General features: G+C 47.5%; 1 protein-coding gene across 3 annotated transcripts in view; it reads left to right on the top strand.

Annotated features, from left to right (window-relative positions):
* Window positions 1–27664, top strand: part of MTMR14 (myotubularin related protein 14) — a 91121-nt gene that overhangs the window by 27834 nt on the left and 35623 nt on the right. For all 3 annotated transcript variants that reach the window (XM_028719719.2, XM_028719718.2, XM_028719717.2), the window contains exons 9-16: window positions 2801–2875; window positions 11612–11678; window positions 13342–13427; window positions 14706–14782; window positions 15522–15558; window positions 16707–16777; window positions 18240–18289; window positions 26532–26670. In XM_028719719.2, coding sequence (XP_028575552.2) covers window positions 2801–2875; window positions 11612–11678; window positions 13342–13427; window positions 14706–14782; window positions 15522–15558; window positions 16707–16777; window positions 18240–18289; window positions 26532–26670 — 602 coding nt within the window. The remainder of the gene's footprint in view (window positions 1–2800; window positions 2876–11611; window positions 11679–13341; window positions 13428–14705; window positions 14783–15521; window positions 15559–16706; window positions 16778–18239; window positions 18290–26531; window positions 26671–27664) is intronic.

Below are 27664 nucleotides of genomic sequence, written 5' to 3'. Positions count from 1 at the left end.
CAGAGAGGGAAAGCTGAGCAGCGCCTCTCCAGCGAAGCGAAGCCAGGAGAGCAAGAGGGATCGGTGCGCACCGATCCCTCTTGCTCTCTAGGCTTCAGCGGCTATCACTGAAGCAAGGAGAGTCTTCAGGCGGCTATCCCTGAAGCCTGGAGGCTTCAGGGAAAGCAACGCAAACCTCCGGATCACGGTGGGAGCGCTCCCACTGCGTTTTGGAGGCTTCGCGTTGCTTTCGCTGAAGCTATGGAGCCTGCATTCGCTCCATAAGACGCGCACACATTTCCCCTTAATTTTGGGAGGGGGAAAAGTGTGTCTTATAGAGCGAAAAATACGGTAATCAGCATTCTGTGCCTGTTGAACAAGCTCAGTGGGCTGTTTTGTGCCCCTTTTCCTTAAAAATAAAATGGTGAGGGGTAATCCATTGTGAAGCTATCCAGACAGCAAGATGGTTCAATTGACCCTTTGCATATGTCTTTGTTTCCATGTCCTCCTGTTTGCTATTCCAGTGTGTTCTCCCCCTTCTAGTTATCACCTCCCACCTCAGCATTCCACGCTACTTGAGCTATTAAGGGATTATTGGGGTTTTTAGGATTTTCCTTGCTGGTTTTGTACGTCCGTTTTGGCTACACAAACCTGAGAAGGCTCAGATTGGTGTACAGGTTGCCCCTGAGCAGTTAAAAGGATTCATTTCGTTCACCAGGGAATGGGCGGAAGGAGCTGTCGGGTCAGAGGGCGGTGTTCCAGAACAGATGAACTTAGTGCTATTTTCCTGAAAGTCAGAGAGTGTCTGCTTAGGTGTTGGCCGGTCTTGGCAGCACCGTCGCAGACAGCCCCACCTTCGCACTTGCAGCCACAAGAGGGCCTAGAATCTGCAGCAGTTTCGGGAGTTGCTGCTTCTGTCCTTCCCCTTCCCCACTGCTGCTCAGGCGGTCCTCTCTGAGAAATCCTTTTGAAAGCATTCAGCCGAGAGGCTTGTTCCTCCCATAGAAAAGGACGCCACAGTAACGTGGTTCGCAACGGGGAGACATAACGCAGGTGAAATACGGTTGCTGTGAAATCTAGCAAGCGTGCAATGCCACACTCCACGGTGTCTTCCTCAGCACTTATGAACCACCGTAAATCAGGATTCAGAGCTCAGGAGGAAGGCTTTGAAAGCCACTTAATTGTGGAGAAAGGGGGCCATTCATTTAGGCAGGGATTGCCAGCTTCTGTATTCTAGGCAGCCAGTGATGTTTCGCTCCCAGGCTGGTCTTGGGAGGGGCAGAAGGGATTATTTTGCTGCACAAACTGGCTTTTTCAGAGATGTGTGGAGCTGAGAGGGACCTTGGGGGTCGTCTCATTCATATATGTGTGTGTGTGTGTGTGTGTGTGTGTGTGTGTGTGTATATATACACACACACACACACACACCATATTTTTCGCTCTATAAGACACACCAGACCACAAGACGCACTTAGTTTTTGAAGGAGGAAAACAAGAAAAAAAAAATATTCTGAATCTCAGAAGCCAGAACAGCAAGAGGGATCGCTGCGCAGTCAAAGCAGCAATCCCTCTTGCTGTTCTGGCTTCTGGGATAGCTGCGCAGCCTTCATTCGCTCCATAAGACGCACATACATTTCCCCTTACTTTTTAGGAGGGAAAAAATGAGTCTTATAGAGCAAAAAATACGGTGTATATATATAGATAGATAGTCTGTTGAAGGAAAAGCTAGACACTTCCTAAGACAGCCTCTGTCTCACTGTCAAACAGCTTTTACCAGGAGGAAGCTTCTAGCGCTTAGCCGAAATCTCCTTCCCTGCAGACTCCACCCATTTGTTCTAGCCCTGCTCTCTGGAGCAACGGGAAAACAAATTTGCACTGTCTTCTGGGGACTGAGCATGCTCAGTGGACACAGAATGCTGACTGGGGCAGAGACCCAGAAAAAGACAGAATGAAATAGAAAAGATGGAAGCCTGAAGCCAGCCCTTCGGATATTTGAAGATGCACATGTCTCCCTTTAATCTTTGCTCTTCCAGGTTAAACATACCCAGATCTTTCAAATGTTTCTTATAAGACCTTGTTTCTAGACATCCTGGTCTCCCTTCTCCGGGCATGCTTCAGTTTGTCAGTGTCTTCCTTAAAATGTGCCCAGAACAGGATAGATTACTGATGATGATTAGCCAGAATAGTGCAGTACAGAGCAGAACTCCTGCTTCTCATGATCAGAGCACTGTATGTCTATTAATGCACAAGTAGTGCAGGCGCCATAATAAAGCCTGTGTCATCTAGTCATTTGGGCTTCTCGGGAATTTAACACATGTTGTTAGGTTTGGCACTGTACACTTAAAAAGGTTTCCCGCCTGTAAACAAACGAGGGACAGGAAGGCTATGTTAACGTGTGGAATATTTTTTTAAATCTGAAAACACTGCCTTCGTATATGTGGAACTGAGTTTGATCCTACCTCATTTTAAATTTTGTAGGACTGTCAAAACGGGAGTGGGGGGGGCAACTGGCCATTCCCAATTTAGGTGATGAGAAAATTCAGTGCCTGGGAAAGTCATACACTTCAGGTTACAGACTCTGCTAACCCAGAAATAGTGCTTTAGGTTAAGAACTTTGCTTCAGGATGAGAACAGAAATTGGGCTCCGGTGGCGCAGTAGCAGCGGGAGGCCCCATTAGTTAAAGTGGTGCTTCAGGTTAAGAACAGTTTCAGGTTAAGTACGGACCTCCGGAACGAATTAAGTACTTAACCTGAGGTACCACTGTACTTTCTTCATCACATCATTCTACTCCTGATGGACCTTGTGCCTCCTTCTTTGCAGGATTATGTTGATGCTCCTCTCAGCATCCCAGTCTCTCTCACTGAGCGGTTGAACATTGACTGGAGCGAGTATCAGGTAAGATGGCAGGTCGCAAGGACCAAGTTTCCCCCTGACCCCTGGATGGTAGACAGGGCATAATGTCTTACACCATAACCAGTGTTTCTCAAAATTGGACCCCCAGCTGTGTTGGACTACAACTCCCATCATCCCTGACCACTGGTCCTGCTAGCTAGGGATGATTGGATTTGTAGTCCAGCAACAGCTGGGGACCCAAGTTTGAGGAATACTACCATAAACTCATGAGGATGTTTGGTATGGCTAACGTTCTGTATTTGTGTTGATGTGATTCTCCTGACAGCTACTTAATTCGCTTAGTTTATTCCTAGTATTTTATACAAAGTTGTACGGATTCCTTTTTTTGCTACTGGTGTTAACGATGAACTCTAGTAAGTTTTTGAATTACAGTCGTCGTTCACGTGATACGTTGAGAACCATTTTGGGCACAATTTTGCGGGAAATAACCTTATGAGCCCCAATAACCTTATTTGCCCCAATAACCTTATGAGCCTGCCATCGGAATAACTTCACCTTACCTGCTTTTTCTCTCTGGAGCTGAGAGCAGTTTAATTCTTGGTTCTCGGGCAGTCTCCCACCCAGGTAGCTAGCCATGCTTGGCTTCCTTCAGTTGCAAAATTTCATTGTGTCCTTTCTAGCCATTTTCTGAGCCGATTGAGGTAGGAACAGCAGTGAGTCCACTTAAGAAGGAGCCCTGCTGGACCAGAGAGAGGCTGCTTCCAGTGTAGCACTCTGTTTGCAATAGTGAACTGCCAGAAAACTACACACAAGGCACAAAGGGAACAGCTCTTCTCTTGGCATGTCCCAAACCCGTGGTATTCAGAGGTACGCAGGTGTACTCTTTCAAGCCGGGGCGCACATTTCCAGGGTAAATTTGCAGCCTACTTTTCTGACAAGCACTTTATATCCAAAGTGCTTACAGTATGTTTTAAAAATGTATGAATGGCATGTAATAATAATAACACAGCTGTCAACTTTTCCCTTTTCTTGCGAGGAATCCTATTCTTTTTTCTTTTTCCTTTCTCCTCCTGTGATGAGGCTGCATTTTAATATTTTAATGTTTCAGCATTTTAATTGTTGTATTTTAATCTTGTTTTTAAGTTGTATTCATTCAACTTGTTTTTATTATTGCTTGTTAGCCTCCCTGAGCCCGGCCTTGGCTGGGGAGGGCGGGGTATAAATAAAAATTATTATTATTATTATTTGGAATAAGGGAATTTCCCTTTAAAAAAGGGAAAAGTTGACAAATAATAATAATAATAATAATGATGATGATGATGATAGTGTTTAAACAATTTATGTGTTACCTTTAATTTTGAGAAGAAAGACCAAGGCACTTCTCAAACAAACAAAAGCCGACAGCAGAAAAACCGGTACAAAACGGGACTCTAAATCAGGAATGTATAAATAACGCCATTAAAAAGTTTCAAGTGCCTCGAAACACAAAGCGGCGCCTCTTTAATTGCAAAACATGGCGAAAACATGCTCACACTGGGAGGGCATGTTATCAGAGAGCAGCAATCCATTAAAAGCCTGCATAAATAAGTGGTTTTTTTAATTCCCTTGTGTGGATTAAGCTGAAGCCATTCCGTGTATGTATATAACGGGTGTGTAGGTCAGAGGGGGAGGCGCACTTGAGAAGCTTTCTCAGATGTGGCCCGAAACTTGGGTGCGTGTGGAGAGGAAACGGTTCTGCTCTACCTAAAGAGATGGAGATCTGGCACGACCCCACGTTTTGCTTGCTATCATCTGGACAGCATTGGGAGAATGCTTTCCTGAGCACTCCTGTGCTAGTGAGCAGTTTGTTAGACTATAGAGCAGGGCGGTCCGGGCCTTGGGTTGCACGTGACCAACAAGGCCTGTTTTGGCAGCCCTCGGCAACATTCAAGAAAAAATAAATCTTAAAGCCTTAAAAAGATATTTTTTGGTGTCAGGTGTGGTTAACGAAAGTGCGTACGCCTGTGTATTAGCTTTGTTTTATAATTAAATCTATTATTTGTGTATTTAATATTATATTTAAATAAATTAATTGTGCTTATTAAATGTTATTAAACATATTGTGAACACTTTAATTTACGATATGGTAATTGAGTTAAGTGTGTGGCGGCTTCTGTGTCGAAGTACAGTGGTACCTCGGGTTACAGACGCTTCAGGTTACAGATTCCACTAACCCAGAAATAGTACCTTGGGTTAAGAACTTTGCTTCAGGATGAGAACAGAAATCGGGCTGCGGCAGCGGGAGGCCCCATTAGCTAAAGTGGTGCTTCAGGTTAAAAACAGTTTCAGGTTAAAAACAGACCTCCGGAACGAATTAAGTACTTAACCCGAGGTACCACTGTATAGTACTCTTGCGGCCCGCTTGGTATGAAAGGTTGGACCGCTCTGTTATAGAGCAATAAATGTGCCTGAATAGTTGTGATTCCATCCTGTACTGCCTTCTGGGAAACAGGCTTGAGAAAACTTTTCGGAGGATCCTGTCCGTCTGTCTCTCACTCTCTCACAACCACAATTTCCGCATGTGTTGTTCTGAAACAGGCTTCAAGTACCAGAGCATTTTTGCTGCTGACTTTTCCCAGTTTTCGAGGATCTCATTCTACATTCCCTCCCATACCTAAACCAAGTACAGTGGTACCTCGTGTTACAGACGCTTCAGGTTACAGACTCTGCTAACCCAGAAATATTACCTCAAGTTAAGAACTTTGCTTCAGGATGAGAATAGAAATCATGCTCTTGCGGCGCGGCAGCAGCAGGAGGCCCCATTAGCTAAAGTGGTGCTTCAGGTTAAGAACAGTTTCAGGTTAAGAACAGACCTCCAGAACGAATTAAGTACTTAACCCGAGGTACCACTGTATTTCTCACCAGCCCTCCCCCCCCCTTTTCCCTTTGACACACACAGCATTTAAGGTTGGGATCAAGGTTCCCTTTATTTCTGTTCTAGTCCTTTCTTTTGAAGCAGGACTTCCCTGCTTAGCCTTAGAGATTTCAAGATAAGTGCTTCCACCCAAAGACACGTGCTAACCGCCATTTCCCAGAACAGGAGCAGCATGCGTCTTCTATGAAGGGAAACAAGGGAGGGCCTGGAACTGACTAGGCCGCTGCAAGACTAGATGGACTGTGTCCCTCACCTCTTGTAGGTGACTTCCTTAAAAATAACATTCGCTGTAACATTCAACACATGCAGGGTAGTGTCTCTGCACTGTGCTGAAAATCTGACAACAAAGCAATGGCCTGTAGCGTTCTGCTGGTGCCCTGCAATTTCACCTCAATTCTGCCAAGCGTGGCTTGCCGTTAATTGCATTTTTGAGCACATCCTTGCCGGAGAGAGCTTCGCGGCGGAATGTCAGTCATTTTCTTTTGATGCCTCGGCAGCCAGTTGGCGCTCGCACCTTGGTGCGTGAGAGGAGATAACCCACCTGTTCCTGTGGCAGGTTTGGCCTTCAGTCCCCACCCACCAGCCTAAGATACTCTTGACTGGCGGCTGCAGGTTGTTAAAAACAAAATGAAACCCTGCTATGCAGAACGTGAATTTGTTTAGAGCTGAATTGTGGAGAAGACGAGAGAGAATTTGTGGGAAATGAATGGCCAAGTATATAGATGGCCAGTCATCTGTCTTATAAGGTTAAACCACAGAGCCTAGGACTTGCTGATCAGAAGGTCGGTGGTTCAGATCCCTGCGACGGGGTGAGCTCCTGTTGCTCGGTCCCTGCTCCTGCCAACCTAGCAGTTCGAAAGCACGCCCAAGTGCAAGTAGATAAATAGGTACCGCTCCAGCGGGAAGGTAAACTGTGTTTCTGTGTGCTGCTCTGGTTTGCCAGAAGTGTCTTAGTCATGCTGGCCACATGACCCAGAAGCTGCACGCTGGCTCCCTCGGCCAATAAAACGAGATGAGCGCTGCAACCCCAGAGTCGGCCACGACTGGACCTAATGGTCAGGGGTCCCTTTACCTTTACCTTAATATGTCTTATGTAGCGCTCTAGGGTGACTTCTGGGGAATCACTTGTCATGGGCCCCATTTTTCTAGAGCATTGATCAGTGCTTTGCAGCTTCTACCATTCAAATTCCCCACAGCGCCCCTAAAATAGTATTGCTCTGTGGGAATTGTGGGAAACCTTTTTTCCTATTTTTTATTTTTATTTTTAATTTTGACAAAGTAATAATCATAAATAAATAAGGATAAAAATGTGCACCCCACCTCCGAGACCATTCCATTGTAACTATCCAATCTCCCAAAATTTCAACACCTCTTGCGATGGTTTGACCCCTTTCCGTTTTAACAGTACAAATTCTGCAAACGCCTTCCATATTTCCTCAAAATCATTTCTCCTGCGTATTCCCCGTCTTACCTTAATGGCACATGTTAATTTATCATTAAAGGCTGGAATTGTGGGAAACTTAAATGGCAGAAGTTGCCCGAGTCTGATCAGAGTGATACAGATGCCAATTGCCAGTGCCTGTATTATTACTCTTACTATTTATTAAGATTTATAATACCGCCTTTCATCACAGGAGCTCAGGGCAGTTCACAATTAAGCCCAAGGAAACCTGTTAGTGTAAGAGGTACTTTTGCTTAAAGGTTTGGTCAAACCTGAAGCAGTAGCACAACGGGGGCCTGTATTAGTGGGGCAAGGAAGCAGGCTGTAAACAGATTTCTGCCTTAGGTACCTGGTTGGAGCAAATGTGCTGCCCCCATCCCCCCCTTTTTTGCCGTAGCCATGAGCGCTGTTGTTATCATTCATTTAATTTATAAACTGCTTCCCATGAGGAATCCCAAAGCGATTTGCAATAGAACAAAAACCTGTATAAGTAAGTTTCTTATAGAAAAACGGTTTATAGCAACAGCCCATACATAAAATCAATTCAGGTGCAGTACAGAGACCAAGTGAGATAAAGATCTCCATTTAGAAGGCTACAGTCTTACCTTGGTTGCCGAATGCCTTGCGAGACAAACGTTCCGGCTCCCAAACGCCGCAAACCTGGAAGTGAGTGTTCCGGTTTTTGAACGTTTTTCAGAAGCCAAACGTCTGACGCTGCTTCTGCGGCTTCTGATTGAGTGCAGTAAGCTCCTGCAGCCAATCGGAAGCCACGCCTTGGTTGCCGAATGTTTTCGGAAGTCTAACGGACTTCTGGATTGGATTCCGTTTGACAACCAAGGTATGGCTGTATTTGAAAAAGGAGGAATGTCTTTAGCAGGCGCTGAAAAGGCAGCACAGAAGGTGCCAATCTTGCTATTTGTTGGGAGTGGGGGAGTTTCAAAGGGTATCTGTCACTATGATTGGTTGGGTATATGAAAGCCAAAAATACCTTTTGAGTCTAATCATCATACATAAGATCACAATCAAGGCAGCTTACAACATGATTGCATCATTGCCAACAACAAAAATAAGGTAAAGGTAACCATTAAGTCCAGTCGCGGACGACTCTGGGGTTGCGGTCCTCATCTCGCTTTACTGGCCGAGGGAGCCGGCGTTTGTCTGCAGATGGCTTCCGGGTCATGTGGCCAGCATACCTAATCCACTTCTGTTGAACCAGAGCAGCGCACAGAAACGTCATTTATCTTCCTGCTGGAGCGGTACCTATTTATCTACTTGCACTTTGACATGCTCTCGAACTGCTAGATGGGCAGGAGCAGGGACCGAGCAACGGGAGCTCACCCTGTCGCAGGGATTTGAACCGCCGACCTTCTGATTGGCAAGCCCTAGGCTCTGTGGTTTAGACCACAGTGCCACCTGCGTCCCTTAAAACAAAAGTAGTCCTAGGCAATAAGAAAAACAAATCAAAATACACCAAATTGAACAGTTTTCACATAAGTCATAATAAATCTAGGAATAAAGGTAAAACAAATTAACAACAACAAAAACCCAACGGAAACTCCTAAACAATACCCTGGCCCAAGAAATCTGTTCAGCAGGCTCAGCATTTGTAGCTGGAGTCAGTCCAGGGCTCCAGGTGGGGGGAAGAAAGGCTAACCTGGTCCCAAACCACATAAGGCTTTATGCACCAAAACTAGCACCTTGAACTTAACCTGGTAGCTGATTGGCAGCCTGTGGAATTATTCCAGCAAAGGGTTAATATGGGAACGCTGTTCCCAGTGAGCAGATGAGCCGCTGCATTTTGCGTCAGCTCCAGCTTCCGTGTCCGTGTCCAGCCCCACATATAGAGCATTGCTGTAGCCCAACCACTAGAACTTGCAGTGGAAAGTTTTCCAAAAGCGCTAACCTTCAGGATATAAACTGGTATGGTGGATGCAGAGTTCTGCCATTCTTTACCAGCCCAGCCCATCACCACTAGAATCTCTGTGTGTGTTTCTGTCGCTCTCCACGGACAATGTGTGATGCAACTTGGGTGAGAGGGGATGCCCTTTCCAGGCTTTGACCAGAGCAGCCATTCTTCATTCCCAAAGTTTGATGGATCCCTGTTGTGTTTATCTTTTAGCTCTCTCGAGTCACCTCAAAATAATAAAGGGGGGGGGCAGACACTGCCTGGTAAACATCTGTGGAGGCTTGAAGACTCCTCTCCCTCCTGACTTGCTGTCCCTGGGATCTTGTCGAGCCAGCCAATCCCATGCCAGTTGCCGAAAGTGGGTTAGGACTCTGCAGGCAGCTCGGTGGGGTCATTCCAAGACCAGCGCAATGTGAAATTTGTGGCCCAGCCACCCCAATTACTGGGGGAGGATGCTGTTCCTAGGAGGGTAGCGGTTTCCCCTTCCCCTGTCCATTCCTACGCCCTCCTGTTACTCACGCACTGTATCTGTTTTCCGTTGTGAAGAGCTCATGGGCTGAGCTTCCCCATTTTGGGGGGGGGCACTTGGTGAAGTGGGTCGGGACGCAGCAGGGCGTTCATAGACTCTAATCAATGTTTCAGAACGCGCTCCGCCGCTGGGCTGTAACAGTTCTTTACTTTAGGGGGTCCTGGACGCACTGTGTGATTCTGTAGGAACTAAATTCTCCTGAACAATTGAGTAATGAGTCAGAAATTAGAGCTCTGTTTCCTTCTCCTCCCACTGCATTCTGAAGTTTCCTTCCAGATTTCTTTTTGGGTAAAACACTTACGCAAGCGTTCCATGCTTTGCTTCAAATCCAAACCTCACAACTAAGAAACTTATCTGATGTTGCAGCTGGACCAAGAGTATTGTGTGGCAAAGTAGAATCTACAAAGTGGATTGTTGAACTTGCAGGAAAAGTCCCTGCTCAGATATAGGATCGTTGAGTCAGAAGGGACCCTGCGGATCATCTAGTCCAGCCCCCTTGCAGTGCAGGAAATTCAGCTGTCCCATATGGGGATCGAACCTGCAACCTTGACATCATCAGTACCACACTCTAACCAGCTGAGCTATCCAGGCTTGGGCGCATCGCTGTACTTCAGCCCAGCGTAAACCAACCTTAAATACAAAATCTGCTACCGCCTCTGCTTAACTCTTTGATTACTTTTCTCTCCTTCCCTTTTCTTGAATGTACTTAAGCCCAGCCTCCCTCCACCCTGGGGCTCTCCAAATGGTGTTGGACTCCAGTTCCCATCATCCCTCACTTTTCGGCCGTGTTGACTGGAGCCGATGGGAGCTCCAATCCGAAATATTTTTAAGGTTACAGTCATGCAAGCCTGACTAAAGTTGCAAAATGCAGGGCTCTACGTGCCTTTGGACAAGGAAAAGGGTGGTGCAGCATATTCTTTTAGAGGGAGCATAGGGAAGACAAGCCAGTAGTGATGTATGGAAGTGAGAGCTGGACTGTAAAGAAGGCTGATCGCCGAAGAATTGATGCTTTTGAATTATGGTGCTGGAGGAGACTCTTGAGAGTCCCATGGACTGCAAGAAGATCAAACCTCTCCATTCTGAAGGAAATCAGCCCTGAGGGCTCACTGGAAGGACAGATTGTGAAGCTGAGGCTCCAGTACTTTGGCCACCTCATGAGAAGAGAAGACCCTGATGTTGGGAAAGATGGAGGGCACAAGGAGAAGGGGACAACAGAGGACGAGATGGTTGGACAGTGCTCTCGAAGCTACAAACATGAGTTTGACCAAACTGCGGGAGGCAGTGGAAGACAGAAGTGCCTGGCGTGCTCTGGTCCATGGGGTCACAAAGAGTCGGACACGACTAAACAACAAAGGGAAGACAAGAGAAGGCCTGCTTGTGTACGTTCTAGTTCCTGAGCCTCCTGCAGAAACCAGTTGCCTTCACTACCACGGAGACCAGAAACTTTTCCATCTTTCTTTCAAAATGAAAACCCTTTTCTAGGCCTTGCAGATGCATGTGCCCATCAGAGCCTCTGCCTTGCCCCAAAGTAGCCTTTCCCCCTTTAACGTTTGTGTTGTGACCTAGAGAGCGTGCAGCCCTCTTTCCCTTGTGGTCCCACGGATGAAGATGGTGGTTGTCAATCTCCTTTGGGGAACTTGGCAAGTGGAGAGGCTTAAGCGTCTGCCCCTAAGAACAGAGAGCTTAAGATGCACGTCCTCCAACAATGCAGGAGGGCTCTGTGAGAGCCGCCGCAGAGACGTGGTTTCCTGCAAAGTAAAGGCGGCTCTGCATTCTCCCACTTCTTGCTTGCATGCCAGTCCTCCCTAACTTGCAAAATGTAGACACGAAGCAGGTTAGCACAGGTAATAAAATGCGGGTTAAGTGTTTCAGGTAATGAGTGTTGAGCAGGATTGCAAAGATGCTCCAATATGCATCACATTATTTCATCTGTTCTCCTTTTCTCTCTCTCCTCTCTTTCTCATCTACTGCCCTCCCCTCCCCTGCAGAGCTGGGACCTGGTGCAACAGACACAGAACTACCTGAAGCTCCTGATCTCCATTATTAATGGTGACGGTGAGGTTCTCTTCTTGTTATGGAGAAGGTGGGAAATGGGGGGAGGGTACCTTTTGGGGGTGGCTTATTTGACTACTTTAGAAAACTATGGTTGTGTGTGTGTGTGTGTGTGTGTGTGTAAGAGAGAGAGAGAGAGAGAGAGAGAGAGAGAGTGTTTTGGAGAAAACGCCATGGCAAAGAAACCTCATGGCTAAAAGCAGAGGAATTGAGGGTTGGGCTTGTAGACTTAAATACAGTGGTGCCTCGGGTTACATATGCTTCAGGTTACAGACTCTGCTAACCCAGAAATAGTACCTTGGGTTAAGAACTTTGCTTCAGAATGAGAACAGAAATCGCGCCGCCGCCGCCGCCGCGTGGCAGCAGTGGGAGGCCCCATTAGCTAAAGTGGTTAAGAACAGTTTCAGGTTAAGAATGGACCTCCGGAATGAATGAACGTAACCCGAGGTACCACTGTATTGGCATCCCTTTCAATAATCTGAGCTGAGCTGCAGAGTGCTGCTCCCTATGCATTTGACCTTATGAAAGGCCTGTTGCCTCTGGTCTCCTTTGCACAGTGCACCCTGCATGTCTCCCAAGAAAGCTCTCATGAAACTTCTGTGGCTGAGAATTTTGGACGCAGCCACTCCATATACCCTGCTTTTCAGAGGCCTCTCAGTGAGCTTTGAGGCGCCTGTTGCAAGCTCTGCCCCTGTAGCCGACTTGCCTCCCGATCTGCCCCCTCTGATTCGCTCATCAGGGCTGAATATAAAAAGGTAAAGGGACCCCTGAACATTAGGTCCAGTCGTGACCGACTCTGGGGTTGCGGCTTTACATCTCGCTTTACTGGCTGAGGGAGCCGGCGTACAGCTTCCAGGTCATGTGGCCAGCATGACTAAGCCGCTTCTGGCGAACCAGAGCAGCGCACGGAAACGCCGTTTACCTTCCCGCCGGAGCGGTACCTATTTATCTACTTGCACTTTGACGTGCTTTCGAACTGCTAGGTTGGCAGGAGCAGGGACCGAGCAACGGGAACTCACCCCATCGTGGGGATTCGAACCGCCGACCTTCTGATCAGCAAGCCCTAGGCTCTGTGGTTTAACCCACAGCGCCACGTGTGTATTTGTAAGTTGTGGTCAGAGTGCCTGGGAGACCAGCATTCAAATCCCCACTCAGCCAGGAAGCCCACTGGGTGACACACACTTACAACACTCACATCATGAATCTGATTAAGACAAAGGTGGGGAACCTTTTTCAACCCACTTTACCCTCCAAGTGTAACTGAAAGTGGAGAATCACCACCACCTTCTCCAAACATCCTAGCAAGTCCTAGGCTCTGTGGTTTAACCCGCAGCGCCACCCGCGTCCCTGGGGCTGAATATACAGGGCAGTTATTTGGCTGGATTTTACTCACAGTGGACCCATTTAAATCCTCAGTAATTTTCGGTGGGTGCTTCTGTTGTTTCCTTTCTCCCGTCCCCCAGGCTTCATATAGTCCCTTGTTGCCTGCCTTGCGGAGCCTGTCCCCGGAGAACGCTGTGCCTTGTGCATCTGGCCTGGCATATGCCACCGCATCTCCTGGGGGGCTAGCGGTGCCCCGGGGGGCTTTTCATCCTGAATGCCATGCAAGTAACACAGCCTTTTTCTCTCCCGCCTTTTGCTTTGCCTTCCTGCTGGCTCAGCGCAGATGACAGTGGGCTCCTGATACACTGTATATCCGGCTGGGACAGGACGCCTCTCTTCATCTCCCTCCTGCGCCTCTCCCTGTGGGCTGTGAGTACCAATGGGCATGTTTCCGTAGGCGAGGCAGTCGCCAAGGGGTGCAGCCGGGACCTGGGAAGGGGGCGGGGTGGGTGGAGAGGGGGCGGTCGCTTTTCATTCGTAACTGGATTGGCAGCAGGGGGACCTCTGTGGTTCTTGCGGCGATGCTTCCCCCACTTTCTTCTTCAAATGCACGAATCTGCTAGTAGAAAACACAATGTTCGGCATGCTAAATTACACGGGGCGCTTTTTGCATTGCTGGTACAGTTGGAAGAGGCGGCAGCTTTCAGAACTGAGGACACCTTGCCCCACTATTCGACTGGGGAAGAAGATGGGGGTTTGTGGAACAATTAGGGCTGCCTTTGGGGACAGAGAGGGCTGGAGGATATGGGACAACTTGAGTTGCACCGAATTAAAATCTTGCACTCCTTGTCTGCTAGAGCCTCCGTACAGATTTAATTCCAGAGGGGCAGGGAAGGAAGTGAGGTCAAGTATTTTCTGGTACCTCCAGACTGGCAAAGGAATCACTGCCAGGGACAGAGCAAGGCTTGGTTTGTGTGTGACCTTTATTTTCAGGTGAAGGGGCCCCCGCCGTGGACCCCCGAAATCCTTCAACTTAGTATTCTCTCCCATTTTGGTTTCTAGGCTATGTATAGCTGAAACTTTTACTCCTCCCTTCCCTGTGACCTTAGAGGCCAGAGTCACTCTCTCTCTCTCTTAACAAAAACTGAATTCCTTGATGTCCTCTGATCCACATCCCTTATTGTTCCTTACCGTTTCTTGTTCCGCAGCAGGAGCAAATTGTGTTCGCTCAAGCAAAAGTGCATTGAGTCTATTGCATTTGCATAATTTTCATTTGCTGATAAAGCTGGGATGTTGGGAAATGCAGGGAAAAAATCTCTGGAATGAGAGGCGACAGGAAGGGCGGAGAAGCAGCAAAAAAAAAAGGGGGGTGCCTCTTCAGAACTGTGGGTGTCAAATTTGTCCCATGGTGTTTGTAAAACGTCACGGCTTTTTTTCTCCTATAACACTGAGGACGAGAAGCTTGCTTTTCGAAAACGGTTTTCAATCTGGAGCTCCCCCATGTCTAGATTGCATATGACATAGCTTTGGAGAGAACTGCTGGCCTAGCTTCATTGCATTGACAAGAAACCATTTCTCAGTCATAGGAACACAGCGCTTTGGCTTATAACCTGTTTGGGTCTCTCTTCCACACAGCTGCAGGGGGAAATGCAGGACAGCTGAATGTCATTGTCATTTGTGATGTATTGTCAGTTTTTCGTTCCTTAGGATGGGCTGATCCATGCATCCCTGGAACCTGCAGAGATCCTTTATCTGACCGTGGCCTATGACTGGTTCCTCTTTGGGTAAGCATGCTGGCTGCTAGCCCTGCCTTGGCCAGAACCAGGGAGGGAACAGTAGGACCAGCTGCAGATTGGATTAATGCAGTTTCCCCTAACTCATTTGAATTTGAGGGTGGGGGCTCCCTACGCCGCACCAGCCATTTGTTTTGCAGGTGAGCGTATAGAGACCCTCTCACACAGTTGCACCTGCGCGCCCAGCCTACAGCTGTGAGTGATAATCTGTGTACTGGGGCACTGATCATAGAAGGGTATCTCTGATTTCCCCAGACCATGCAGATAGAAGCTTAACTTTAATAATAATAATAATAATAATAATAATAATAATAATAATAATAATAATTATTATTATTATTATTATTACTTATACCCCGCCCATCTGGCTGGGCTTCCCCAGCCACGCTGGGCGGCTTCCAAAAAAATACTAAAATACCGTAATACAATTTAAAGCTGCCATTGAAGGCTCTGTCCTTCCCAGATTAGCTGGTGATTATGCGACCAGCAAATCCAGCATTGGCAAATCGGAACCTTTTTGCCAGGAGACCTTCAGTCCAATCTACTTCACAGCTAGCAGGGGAAGGAAAGCTCAAAGCTAAGCCTGTCTCAAGATCCTCCCCTCTTGTGTGAATTCTGCTCATAGTCTGAAGAAACATTGGGGGGGCAATGGGGAAACAGACTTCCAGCCTCTGTTTCCTCGCTTGCTCCTGAGTTTGAGTGCTACTCAGTTTCCCTCTTTCTCTTGCAGGCACATGCTAGTGGATCGACTCAGCAAAGGGGAGGAGGTGAGTGTTGCTGGTGGGGGGGGCGTCAAAAGAGCGGCAGTGATGTCAGCGTCCCGTGCGGACTCCGCCCTGGCAGGGAGGGGGTGGCGTGAGGGAACGGTAGCCAGAGGCGTGCAGGTCTTACCTGCGCCCGAAATTTTAGCAGGATAAGCTTAAAAATTTGCATCCTGCGCCACGGGAAGCCAAAGAGCTTCCTATTTCCCATATTGGCCCAGAGCAGAAACCTCCAGCAAGCCTGTAGGCAGTAGACGTCGAACGGTGCAGCGATTGGCGTGTTTCAGTTTAGAGAAAAAAGGCAAGTAAATTAGACATGATAGCAGCGTAGAGAAAGCGGATAGAGGGTTTTTCTCCTTCTGCAATGTAGAGAAAGTGGATAGAAGCTTTTCTCCCTCTCGCACAATCAGTCAAAGCCAGAATTAGCCCCTGAAGCTGGATGGTGGCGATTCATCGCAGAAAAAAAAGGAAGCAGTGCTTTGCCCTGTGCCTTAGTTAAACTGGGGGTTGGACCACCCCAAGATTTAACAATGTCTGCCAACTTGGATGGCTCTGAAAAAGGAGTGTTGGGCAAACTAGCGGTGGATAAGGTTGGGTCGTAATGAGTACTGGTTGCTAGAGATCACAAACAGGAAAATGCTCGTGGCATTCATGTTTTGCTTATGGGCTTCCCACAGGTTTCTGGTTGGTAGGAGGCTTGACTGAAATTTGGCTGCATTGGCCACTGAGTGTAAGCGTGGCTGCCTAATCGTCCTTGATTGGGTCTTCCTCTTCAGATAAAACCCCTGCGCCATGATTTGTTCTTTTAAATTCCAGGATGCCAAAGTAATTTGTAACTGTGGGTTCCTAGACCCTCCGGTCATCTTGACTTGGGCATGTCCAACACCTTTCCATAGCCATGTCTCCTCTTTAATAATGTCAGCTCTGTGCGTTTGTGTTGTTCTGCCTTCTCACAAGCAGCGCTCAGGCCTGGCCAGCAGGAGACCCCTGGAAAAGTGTTGGCTTACGAGGGGGTCTTGCCTAGGCTTGTGTGGTGGTGACGGCCCCCTTCCTGCAGAGATGAGGAAGGCGTACAGTATGACAGCTGTCATTTACCAAGTGCTGTCGCCCCTTGCTCTCTCTTACGCTTTCTCCTCTCTCTCTCTTGGCTCCAGATTTTCTTTTTCTGCTTCGATTTTCTGAAGCACATCACCTCCGAGGACTTTTCGGCTGCTAAGCCGCCAAGGTAAGGAGAGCCCACAGTAGGAGCTTCCTGCTACCAAAGGCAGCCTAAAAGAATGGAGAATCTTGTTAGCGCACGCTCTTTCTACTGGGAGATGGGAGACCCAGGTGCCTTGGCCCAATTTGCTTTAATTTATTCTGCAGCGAAAACGGGGCCACAGCACTTTCTCTGAAGAGGTTTGGGCTGCAAAGTCCTACATAAGAAAAAAAAAGTGGTCGTGAGTTTGGTCGGCGCATGGGGTGGGTCAGCGGGCGAAAGGATCTCTCGCCTTGTGCCGGTTGCTGTTGAAACAGCACTGCAGCTGTGGCAGTAGCATCACACGGGGGCCACCCTTGAAGATGGTCCAGAAGCAGCAAGCAGTGCAGAATTTGGCAGCCAGCTGCCCCAAAGCGGAACTGTGTCACCGATCCTTAAAGAGCTGCCCTGGCTGTCTGTTTCTTACTGGGCACAATTTAAGGTGTTTACCATAGAGCCCTATACAGCAGGGGACCCAAGTCCATTGCATGCCAGCCTATGCCTTAGGGTCTGAAAGGAGATATCCTGCTTGCAGTTCCATCCACAGTTGTGGTTTGCTGTGTGACAGGACAGCGCAGGGCCTTCCTTTTCTGTTAATGGCCCCTGGGATGTGGAACTCTCTCCCACTGGATTACCGTACTTTTTGCTCTATAAGACTCACTTTTTCCCTCCTAAAAAGTAAGGGGAAATGTGTGTGCGTCTTATGGAGCGAATGCAGGCTGCACAGCTATCCCAGAAGCCAGAACAGCAAGAGGGATCGCTGCTTTCGCTGCACAGCGATCCCTCTTGTTCTGGCTTCTGAGATTCAGAATATTTTTTTTCTTGTTTTCCTCCTCCAAAAACTAGGTGCGTCTTGTGGTCCTGGTGCGTCTTATAGAGCGAAAAATACGGCACCTGTTTTTTTGGATTTTAAATGAAAGACTTTCTCCCCCCCCCCCCCCCGAAATGGCTGGTTTTAAGAATTGTTTTCTTTGGCTCTAAGATTGCTTGTTTTTTGATTTTAAAAAATTAATGGTATGGATAGTGTTCAGCGTTCTGTCTCCAAATGGTGGCTAGCAAGAGACTTCTGGGCAGAGCCCAGTCAGGACAAACTCCTATTGTTTACCGGCCCAACTAAGAGGCAGGGTGAAGCCGCCACCTCAGGCGGCAGAGGCCCCCAACGCCACACTGGCAGTGGAGAAACAGCACCAGCGCCAGTTTCCAGTGAGCTCTCACAAGACCTTGCCAAAATCTCTCAAGTTCTTGTGGAGTTCACTTCCACTTGTATTTGTATTTTTTTAAGCCAAATACTTCCAAAAATTCCTTTCTTCTGTGGCAGGGCTAAATTCCCTCCTGGTCAGTAGCTGTTTAACCAGTCAAGACCTGGAGGAATCCTGTTTCCAAGTCCGTTTTCCATTGGTGGTTCAGTGGCATCTGATGACTTGTCATGTTTTGTCTCTCCCCGCCCTAGACGGAAGAGCCTGCCACCCGGATTTACTTTGGAAGAGATCTGTATGCTGAGTGAGTGTCTCTTGCCGCCTCCTAACCAGTCTCCCCTCTAGCCCCAGCTGGGTCTGCTTTCTGATGGCAAGTGGGGCAGCAAGGTTTCGCTCACTAGGGGAATTTGCGAAAAGCCTTTGAGAGCCATAGCTCATCGCAGTTTCACAGGAAGGTGGCCAGGTCGCTGGATTCAGATTCCAGAAAAGATCGGTGTCTCTACAACTGTAACGGAAATCTACTCCAGCTGCTGATTGAAAATGAGGATAACAAATGGGGCCTGCAACAAAATGTTGCAGTGTAGAGCACTCCTCACTTGCAGGCTATCTCCCCCTTCTGCCTGCCCCTCACCAGTTTTCTATTTCCTCGCAAACAGTCAACCAGCCCCCCCTGAGCATGCTCAGTCATCACTGGGCTGCTTGGAGTTCCTTCCCATTTCAAGTTTCCCCCTCCATAAAGATTTTTGTACTAATGCAATGCCGTCCTGTTAACAAAAAGAATTCTGTTAGTGCAATGGAACTTTCCCTCCTTTCCTGCATGCCCCCTCCCCTCCCCAAATCTACTCCAGAGGGACCCCCAGAACATTTTTCTTTTTTGGGGTGGGGGGACACATGGGGAGAAATTTGATTCCACAAACGGTGCACATGGGATGACTTTGCTGGATACAACCATGCTTGTTACATAAGGGCCAAATCCTTGAAACCGCTGAGGGACGGGTGTGTGTTCTGAGGTAACCAGACAACTGCAATTGGTGTGCATGTGCTGCCGCAGAATGTGGCAATAATTCGATTTCCTGAGAACTTATCACCCTGATCAAAGCGCACATACACAAACTGCCCAGTTCTCTTAGATTTGAAGACTCAAGAGTTATGTGTGCAGTGCCTACTGAAATTTCAGGATCCAGAGAGGTGGCAGAGTCAGACCCCATCTACCCTAGATGTTTAAAGTATCACTTTATAAACAGTCATGGCTTCCCCCAAAGAACCCTGCAAACCATAAGGGGAGCCCTATTTCCCCTCACTGAAATACAGCTCTCATAGTAACCTCAGAAGAGGGATTGATTGTTAAACCACTGTGGGAATCGCAGCTCCTAACAACTCTTGTGACCCTCAGCAAACTACAGTTCGCAGGATTTTTTAGGAAAAGCCACGACTGTTTCAAGCGGTCTGGTACTGTGCAGATGCGGGATAAGATTTCCAGTGATGGTGGCGGGAACTGACTTTCCTGTACAAGTCCTCCTTCCCCTTGACACTCCCAGCAGCAGTAAGGGTTTTCCTGTGTGAGTTTCTTGTGGCTGTTTAGCTGCTCTCTCTGGGCAAAGGTCAGAGGGGGCAGGGCTTCTGTTGAGGTAGGTGATTAGCTGTGGGAGGAGCTTATCAGAGCTTTAGGGCAGCGGCGCGCGCAGTTTGATCCATATTTTAGATTTAGGGGAGCTAGTCTCAAACATTTGTTGGGGGGGACCTAGGTTTTTTGGGAGGGATTTATTTGTCCTGTCTCCACACTTTTTATGATAGAGGACCACTGTAGTCACCCCCAACGACACGTTCCCAAGATGGAGGGTGAGGGAACAGCTGCAGTCGCCTGTGGTTCCTGCGCAATGTTTGCCATCTTGCCAAAGGTTGCAGGCAGCTTTACCTGCAGCAATTGCATGTTGATTGCCCTCTTAAAAGACAAAGTCCAGCAACTGGAGGAACGTGTAGCTACGCTCCAAAGAATTAGAGAGCTGGAACTCTTCATGGAAGCAACAGAGCACACCGTCTCCACCAAGGAAGAGACAGGGGACTCCCCTGAGAAGGTGGCTAGTTCACCAACACAGGAGCCAGATATATGGAGAAACGTGACTCAAAGAAGTAGGAGGCACAGGGTTCGCTCTGATTGTTTAGAAATACGCAATCGCTTTGAGGTCCTTTCCCCTAGCATGGAAGACGAAGAGCAGACTCCATTTGAGGATCTCTCCCTCATTACAGTCGATCAGGTATATGAAGACGAGGAGCAAAGGCAGTCCTCTGGGAATGTCCAGGCGACCTTGGAACCGACAGCTCACAGAAGAACCCCGACCAGACCTAAGAGGAGGCGTGTAGTGGTGATAGGGGATTCCCTACTGAGGGGAACAGAAGCAGTGATCTGTGGGCCTGACAAGATGTCTCGGGAAGTGTGCTGTCTCCCCGGGGCTAAGATCCAAGATGTAACTGAACGACTGCAAGGAATCATAAAACCCACTGACAAATACCCCTTCCTCTTGGTTCATGTGGGAACCAATGACACTGCAAGCAATAGCCTCCAGAAGATCAAAAGAGATTACGAGGCTCTGGGCAGGAAATTGAAGCAATTAAATGCACAAATTGTCATCTCATCTGTCCTCCCAGTTGAACGACGTGGCCCAGGGAGAGAGGGAAAAATAGTGGAAGTGAACAACTGGCTTCGCAAATGGTGCAAACAGGAACGGTTTGGATTCTTAGATCACGGAATGCAGTTTCTTGAAGATGGACTTCTGGCAAGCGATGGGCTGCACCTCACAACGGTTGGGAGGAATGTTTTTGCAAAAAATCTCAGAAACCTCATCAGGAGGGCTTTAAACTGACTAATGTGGGGGAGGGAGACAGTGCTCCTGAAGGTAGGAGTCTATCAATTGATGAAGATGATCATCCAAATGTCATAGACCGAATGGAGCAAAGAGCATGCAGACCTAGTGGTGGGAGGAGAAAATCCTTAAATAAGAGACACGGGGGAATGATTAATGGACTTCAATGTCTGTACACTAATGCGCAAAGCATGGGAAATAAACAAGATGAGCTTGAGCTCCTGGTACAGCAAACTAAATATGACATAATAGGAATCACTGAAACCTGGTGGGATAAATCCCACGATTGGAATGTAATAATGGAGGGATACAATCTATTTCAAAGAAACAGACCAGACAAGAAAGGAGGAGGAGTGGCGTTATATGTCAGGGATGTGTATACCTGTGAAGAGATCCAAGATTTAGAACCTCAAAGCCAAAGTGAGAGCATTTGGGTCAAAATTAAGGGAGAGAAGAATAACAGTGACCTCATTGTGGGAGTTTACTATAGATCCCCAAGCCAAACGGAGGACATAGATGATGCCTTCCTGGAACAGATGGCCAAGCATGCAAAAGGAAGGGAGATAGTAGTAATGGGGGACTTCAATTACCCGGATATTTGTTGGATGTCAAACTCAGCCAAGAGCATAAGGTCAAACAGATTCCTCACTGCCCTTGCAGACAACTTCATTGTCCAGAAAGTGGGAGAAGCAACAAGAGGAACAGCCATTTTAGATCTGATCCTAACCAATGTTGATGACCTGGTTAGTGGGGTAGAAGTGGAAGGATCATTAGGCGCGAGTGATCATGCTCTTCTGAAGTTTACTATACAGCGGAAAGGAGCAGCCAAGCATACTAGGACTCAATTTCTCGACTTTAAGAAAGCCGACTTCATAAAGCTTAGGGAAGTGCTGGGTGAGATCCCATGGACAGTAATACTAAAAGGAAAGGGAGTTCAAGATGGCTGGGAGTTTGTTAAGAGGGAGATAGTAAAAGCACAACTTCAGGCAATACCAATGAGACGGAAACATGGAAGGTGCCTAAAGAAGCCAGGGTGGCTATCTAAAGAACTTTTAACTGAGTTAAGATTAAAAAAGGATGTGTACAAAAAATGGAAAAGGGGGGAAACCACCAAAGAGGAATTCAAACAAATAGCCAGCACGTGTAGACACAAAGTCAGAAAAGCTAAAGCACAAAATGAACTCAGGCTTGCTAGAGAGGTTAAAAGCAACAAAAAAGGCTTTTATGGGTATGTTCGTAGCAAAAGGAAGAACAAAGAAACCGTGGGGTCACTCAGAGGAGAAGATGGTGAAATGCAAACAGGGGACACAGAAAGGGCTGAACTCCTCAATGCCTTCTTTGCCTCAGTCTTCTCCGATAAAGAAAACAATGCCCGACCTGAAGAATTTGGAGCAAATGATTCAGCAGAGGAAACACAGCCCAGAATAACTAAGGAGATAGTACAAGAATACTTGGCTAGTCTAGATGTATTCAAGTCTCCAGGGCCAGATGAACTGCATCCAAGAGTATTAAAAGAACTGGCAGATGTGATTTCAGAACCACTGGCAGTCATCTTTGAGAATTCCTGGAGAACAGGCGAAGTCCCGGCAGACTGGAGGAGGGCAAATGTTGTCCCTATTTTCAAAAAGGGGAAAAGAGAGGACCCAAATAATTACCGCCCAGTCAGTCTGACATCAATACCAGGGAAGATTCTGGAGCAGATCATTAAGCAAACAGTCTGTGAGCACCTAGAAAGGAATGCTGTGATCACCAATAGTCAGCATGGATTTCTGAAAAATAAGTCATGTCAGACTAACCTGATCTCGTTTTTTGACAGAATTACAAGCCTGGTAGATGAAGGGAACGCAGTGGATGTAGTCTACCTTGATTTCAGCAAGGCATTTGACAAGGTGCCCCATGATATTCTTGTAAAGAAGCTGGTAAAATGCGGTCTTGACTATGCTACCACTCAGTGGATTTGTAACTGGCTGACTGACCGAACCCAAAGGGTGCTCATCAATGGTTCCTCTTCATCCTGGAGAAGAGTGACTAGTGGGGTGCCACAGGGTTCTGTCTTGGGCCCGGTCTTATTCAACATCTTTATCAACGACTTGGATGATGGACTCAAGGGCATCCTGATCAAATTTGCAGATGACACCAAACTGGGAGGGGTGGCTAACACCCCAGAGGACAGGATCACACTTCAAAACGACCTTGACAGATTAGAGAACTGGGCCAAAACAAACAAGATGAATTTTAACAGGGAGAAATGTAAAGTATTGCACTTGGGCAAAAAAAATGAGAGGCACAAATACAAGATGGGGGACACCTGGCTTGAGAGCAGTACATGTGAAAAGGATCTAGGAGTCTTGGTTGACCACAAACTTGACATGAGCCAACAGTGTGACGCGGCAGCTAAAAAAGCCAATGCAATTCTGGGCCTCATCAATAGGAGTATAGCATCTAGATCAAGGGAAGTAATAGTGCCACTGTATTCTGCTCTGGTCAGACCTCACCTGGAGTACTGTGTCCAGTTCTGGGCACCACAGTTCAAGAAGGACACTGACAAACTGGAACGTGTCCAGAGGAGGGCAACCAAAATGGTCAAAGGCCTGGAAATGATGCCTTATGAGGAACGGCTAAGGGAGCTGGGCATGTTTAGCCTGGAGAAGAGGAGGTTAAGGGGTGATATGATAGCCATGTTCAAATATATAAAAGGATGTCACATAGAGGAGGGAGAAAGGCTGTTTTCTGCTGCTCCAGAGAAGCGGACACGGAGCAATGGATCCAAACTACAAGAAAGAAGATTCCACCTAAACATTAGGAAGAACTTCCTGACAGTAAGAGCTGTTCGACAGTGGAATTTGCTGCCAAGGAGTGTGGTGGAGTCTCCTTCTTTGGAGGTCTTTAAGCAGAGGCTTGACAACCATATGTCAGGAGTGCTCTGATGGTGTTTCCTGCTTGGCAGGGGGTTGGACTCGATGGCCCTTGTGGTCTCTTCCAACTCTATTATTCTATGATTCTATGATTCTATGATTCTATGATTCTATTTTAAAGTTACGCAAAATCAAAGCAGTCATGCAGGTGTGCACCTAATCCACCTAATCCACTGGGCTGCAGCATTTTCTGGTCAGAGAACTTGGCACTAAATTCTGTGCCCAGTGTATATACATGCTCCTGGTTATAACTCTTACAAGGAAAAAATCTCACATCACGGGTGAGAAGCGTAAGATGCTGTTCCCTCCCATTTTGCAGGTGGGGAGCTGTGCTTGGAAAGGTGGGGTGTTGCCCCAGGGACACCCCCCCCAGCAAGTTTGTCGCTGGGCTGAGATCTGAAAGCAGGTCTGAGTCCGCAATGCTCTCAGATGGGGTTTTGCTGATGGTGGGCAAAAATGCCTGCTTGCTGTTGACTAGGATTGTAAAAGACTGCCTGTTTCTCTTTAAAAAGAAGAGCTCCGGTGCCCCAAGAGGATATAGCGGCTGTGACTCCCGCCTCACTATTGGCCCAATTATTACTTGTGACCCATGCAGTGGATAATAATAATAATAATAATAATAATAATAATAATAATAATAATAATTTATTTGTACCCTGCCCATCTGGCTGGGTTTCCCCAGACACTCTGGGCATCTTCCACAAAGACCAAAAATACACTAAGATGTCACACATTAAAAACTTCCGTGAACAGGGCTGCCTTCAGATGTCTTCTGAATGTCAGGTAGTTGTTTATCTCTTTGACATCTGAAGGGAGGGCGTTCCACAGGGTGGGCGCCACTACTGAGAAGGCCCTCTGCCTGGCTCCCTGTAGCTTTGCTTCTCGCAATGAGGGAACTGCCAGAAGGCCCTCGGTGCTGGACCTCAGCGTCTGGGCAGAACAATGGGGGTGGAGACGCTCCTTCAGGTAGGAGAGGAGAGTGGGCAAATTGGGTCTGTGTCTTCTTAGCCCAGAGTAGTGAGCCTGTGGTCCTTCAGATGTCGGACTACAACTCCCATCAGCCCCCTCTTTGGGGGGAGGCTGTGGCTCAGTGGCAGAGCACATGTTTGATCCCTGGCAGGCACCAGGCACTTCCCTGTGTTCCCGATTCCTGGCTTTGCTGACCTGGGGCTGCTACGCATTTGGGAGTTCGGCAGCATCTGGAATGGCCGCAGCTTCCCCGCCTTTTCCTCGCCCCACCTGAGCCCTTAAATAAACAGGTGCTGCCTCTGAACGAGAGCCTGGCAACTCTTGCGCTGCAGGTAGCAATGCTCAGTCTTGTGACAGATCACTGAACTGTCATCTTTGCTAATAATTAAAACAAAACAAAAAACAGCCACCCCTCTTAAGTTCTGCCATGCTTTTCTCAGCTGCAGCTTGGAAACGGTTTGGCTGATTTTGAGAAGTGCAGAATTGGAGCTACATATATGCCGTGGCAAGAAGAGCCAAGTTCTGTGGTCTGTGTAAATAAGCAAATGTATAAACAGCTCACGCTCTTCTCGTTATGGATATGTCTGCTGATACCTTTTGCGCCCCTCTCTGGCTATGATGTGGGACACCCGAGTCCCATTTCTGACCACATGGAACCACATTACAGTGGTACCTCGGGTTATAGACGCTTCAGGTTACAGACTCCGTCAACCCAGAAATAGTACCTCAGGTTAAGAACTTTGCTTCAGGATGAGAACAGAAATTGTGCGGCGGCAGCGGGTGGCCCCATTAGCTAAAGTGGTACCTCAGGTTAAGAACAGTTTCAGGTTAAGAACGGATCTCCGGAACGAATTAAGTTCTTAACCCGAGGTACCACTGTATAACATTGTCTCGCCTTCCCCCACCCTTAAAAAAACCAAAACGCCAATTTTGAAATCTCATCAGGCAGTGAAGCTTGTTTTCTTAACTTTTTTTTTTAAAAAAAACCTTTTGCACCTGGTAATCTTATGCTTCTTCAGCATAACTGCACAATGTACATGCAATCTCATGTGATACCTGTTTGCATAGAGTTCATAAACAAGCTCCTGTTTTTTTTGCAAGACTGCAGTTAGACTTGTATGGACTGTACTGAAAAATTGAATCCAAAATATGCCTCCGAACCTCCTGCCTATTTATTATGAGAAAGCAAACAGATGTTTCTCCTTCTGATTAAAGCTGTTAATAATAATAAATTTTATTTATACCCCACCCTCCCTGGCCAGAGCCAGGCTCAGGGCGGCTAACAACAGTGAAATTACAGTAAAAACATAATGGGGGGGGGGGGCACAATTTAAAATACAGGTTAAAATGCAATTTAAAATGCAGCCTCATCAGAACCATAAAGGGAGGGAAACATAAGGGTCAGACTGAGTCCGAACCGAAGGCCAGGCGGAACAGCTCTGTCTTGCAGGCCCAGCGGAAAGATGTCAAGTCCCACAGGGCCCTAGTCTCTTGTGACAGAGCGTTCCACCAATTTGGGGCCAGTACTGAAAAGGCCCTGGCCCTAGTTATGACCAATCTAACCACCTTGTGACCTGGGACCTCCAAAATGTTGTCATTTGTGGACCTTAAGGTCCTCCGCGGGACATACCAGGAGAGGTGGTCCCGCAGGTATGTAGATCCTAGGCCGCAAACATTAAAACGAACTGTTGTGTGAGTTCATGTGTGGTGGGGATCTCCATGTGAGGTTTGTTTGCGGGGATGCTGGGTCTGCTGCTTTATAGAAGAAAGGTAGTCCGACGTTGCTCTCTTTGTGTTCCAGAGCAGAGGGACCGGGGCAGCCCTACTAGTCTCAGCAGCGACTTCTCTCTCGTGATGGAAAACTCACCTGGGGCTGCAGGGAGCTTCACCTACGAAGCAGTGGAGCTGATGACAGCAGGGTCCCAAACACAGGCTGCTTGGTAAGACCGTGTGTGTGTGTGTGTGTGTGTGTGTGCGCGTGTATGCATGTGCCTTCAACCATGGGGCAGGTGTATGTGGGGCTGCGGGTGGATGGCTTTAGTAAACATGTGCCACAAAAGCAGTCCATTACAGTAGCTTAGACAGGGCCTAAGGTAGCAGCAGCTACATCCAGGCCTCTCACCCTTCCCAATTTTTGAAGTAGTGACCCCGATGGTACCTTGAGCCAACCTCACCCTCGTTGTGTTGCTGGGCTGGCTGAAGTTCCAACACACCTCACACTACACCCAGGTGCAAAATTAGGCACGCACATAAACCCAGTATTATTGCAAAGGCCCTGGGGAACCCCTTCATTTGGCAGAGGGCACCTGTCAAGTCAGAAATGGCCTGTCTGGTACCCCATACACACACAGTGCATTCCTCTCACCTCACTGGTTCCTCTCCCAGTACTGAATTAGAAAGCCTCTGGGACATTATACAGTGGTACCTCGGGTTAAGTACTTAATTGGTTCCGGAAGTCCGTTCTTAACCTGAAGCGGACTTTCCCATTGAAAGTACAGTGGTACCTTGGGTTACATATGCTTCAGGTTACATACGCTTCAGGTTACAGACTCCGCTTACCCAGAAATAGTACCTCGGGTTAAGAACTTTGCTTCAGGATGAGAACAGAAATCGGGCTGCGGCAGCGGGAGGCCCCATTAGCTAAAGTGGTGCTTCAGGTTAAGAACAGTTTCAAGTTAAGTACAGACCTCGGAACGAATTAAGTACTTAACCCGAGGTACCACTATAATGGAAAGTGGATTGATCCGTTCCAGACGATGAAAAACACCCCCTAAAACAGCAATTTAACACGAATTTTACTGTTTCACGAGACCATTGATCCATAAAATGAAGGCAATAATCAATGTACTGTACTATAAAATAAATAAGACAGTATTTTAGATGAAAAAAAGTAACATTTATTTACTCCTCTTCCACAATCACAATCGGCTTGGC

This window comes from Podarcis muralis, chromosome 2 (assembly GCF_964188315.1).
Source record: "Podarcis muralis chromosome 2, rPodMur119.hap1.1, whole genome shotgun sequence".
NCBI lineage: Eukaryota > Metazoa > Chordata > Lepidosauria > Squamata > Lacertidae > Podarcis > Podarcis muralis.
This window is presented reverse-complemented; position numbering and strand designations above follow the sequence as displayed.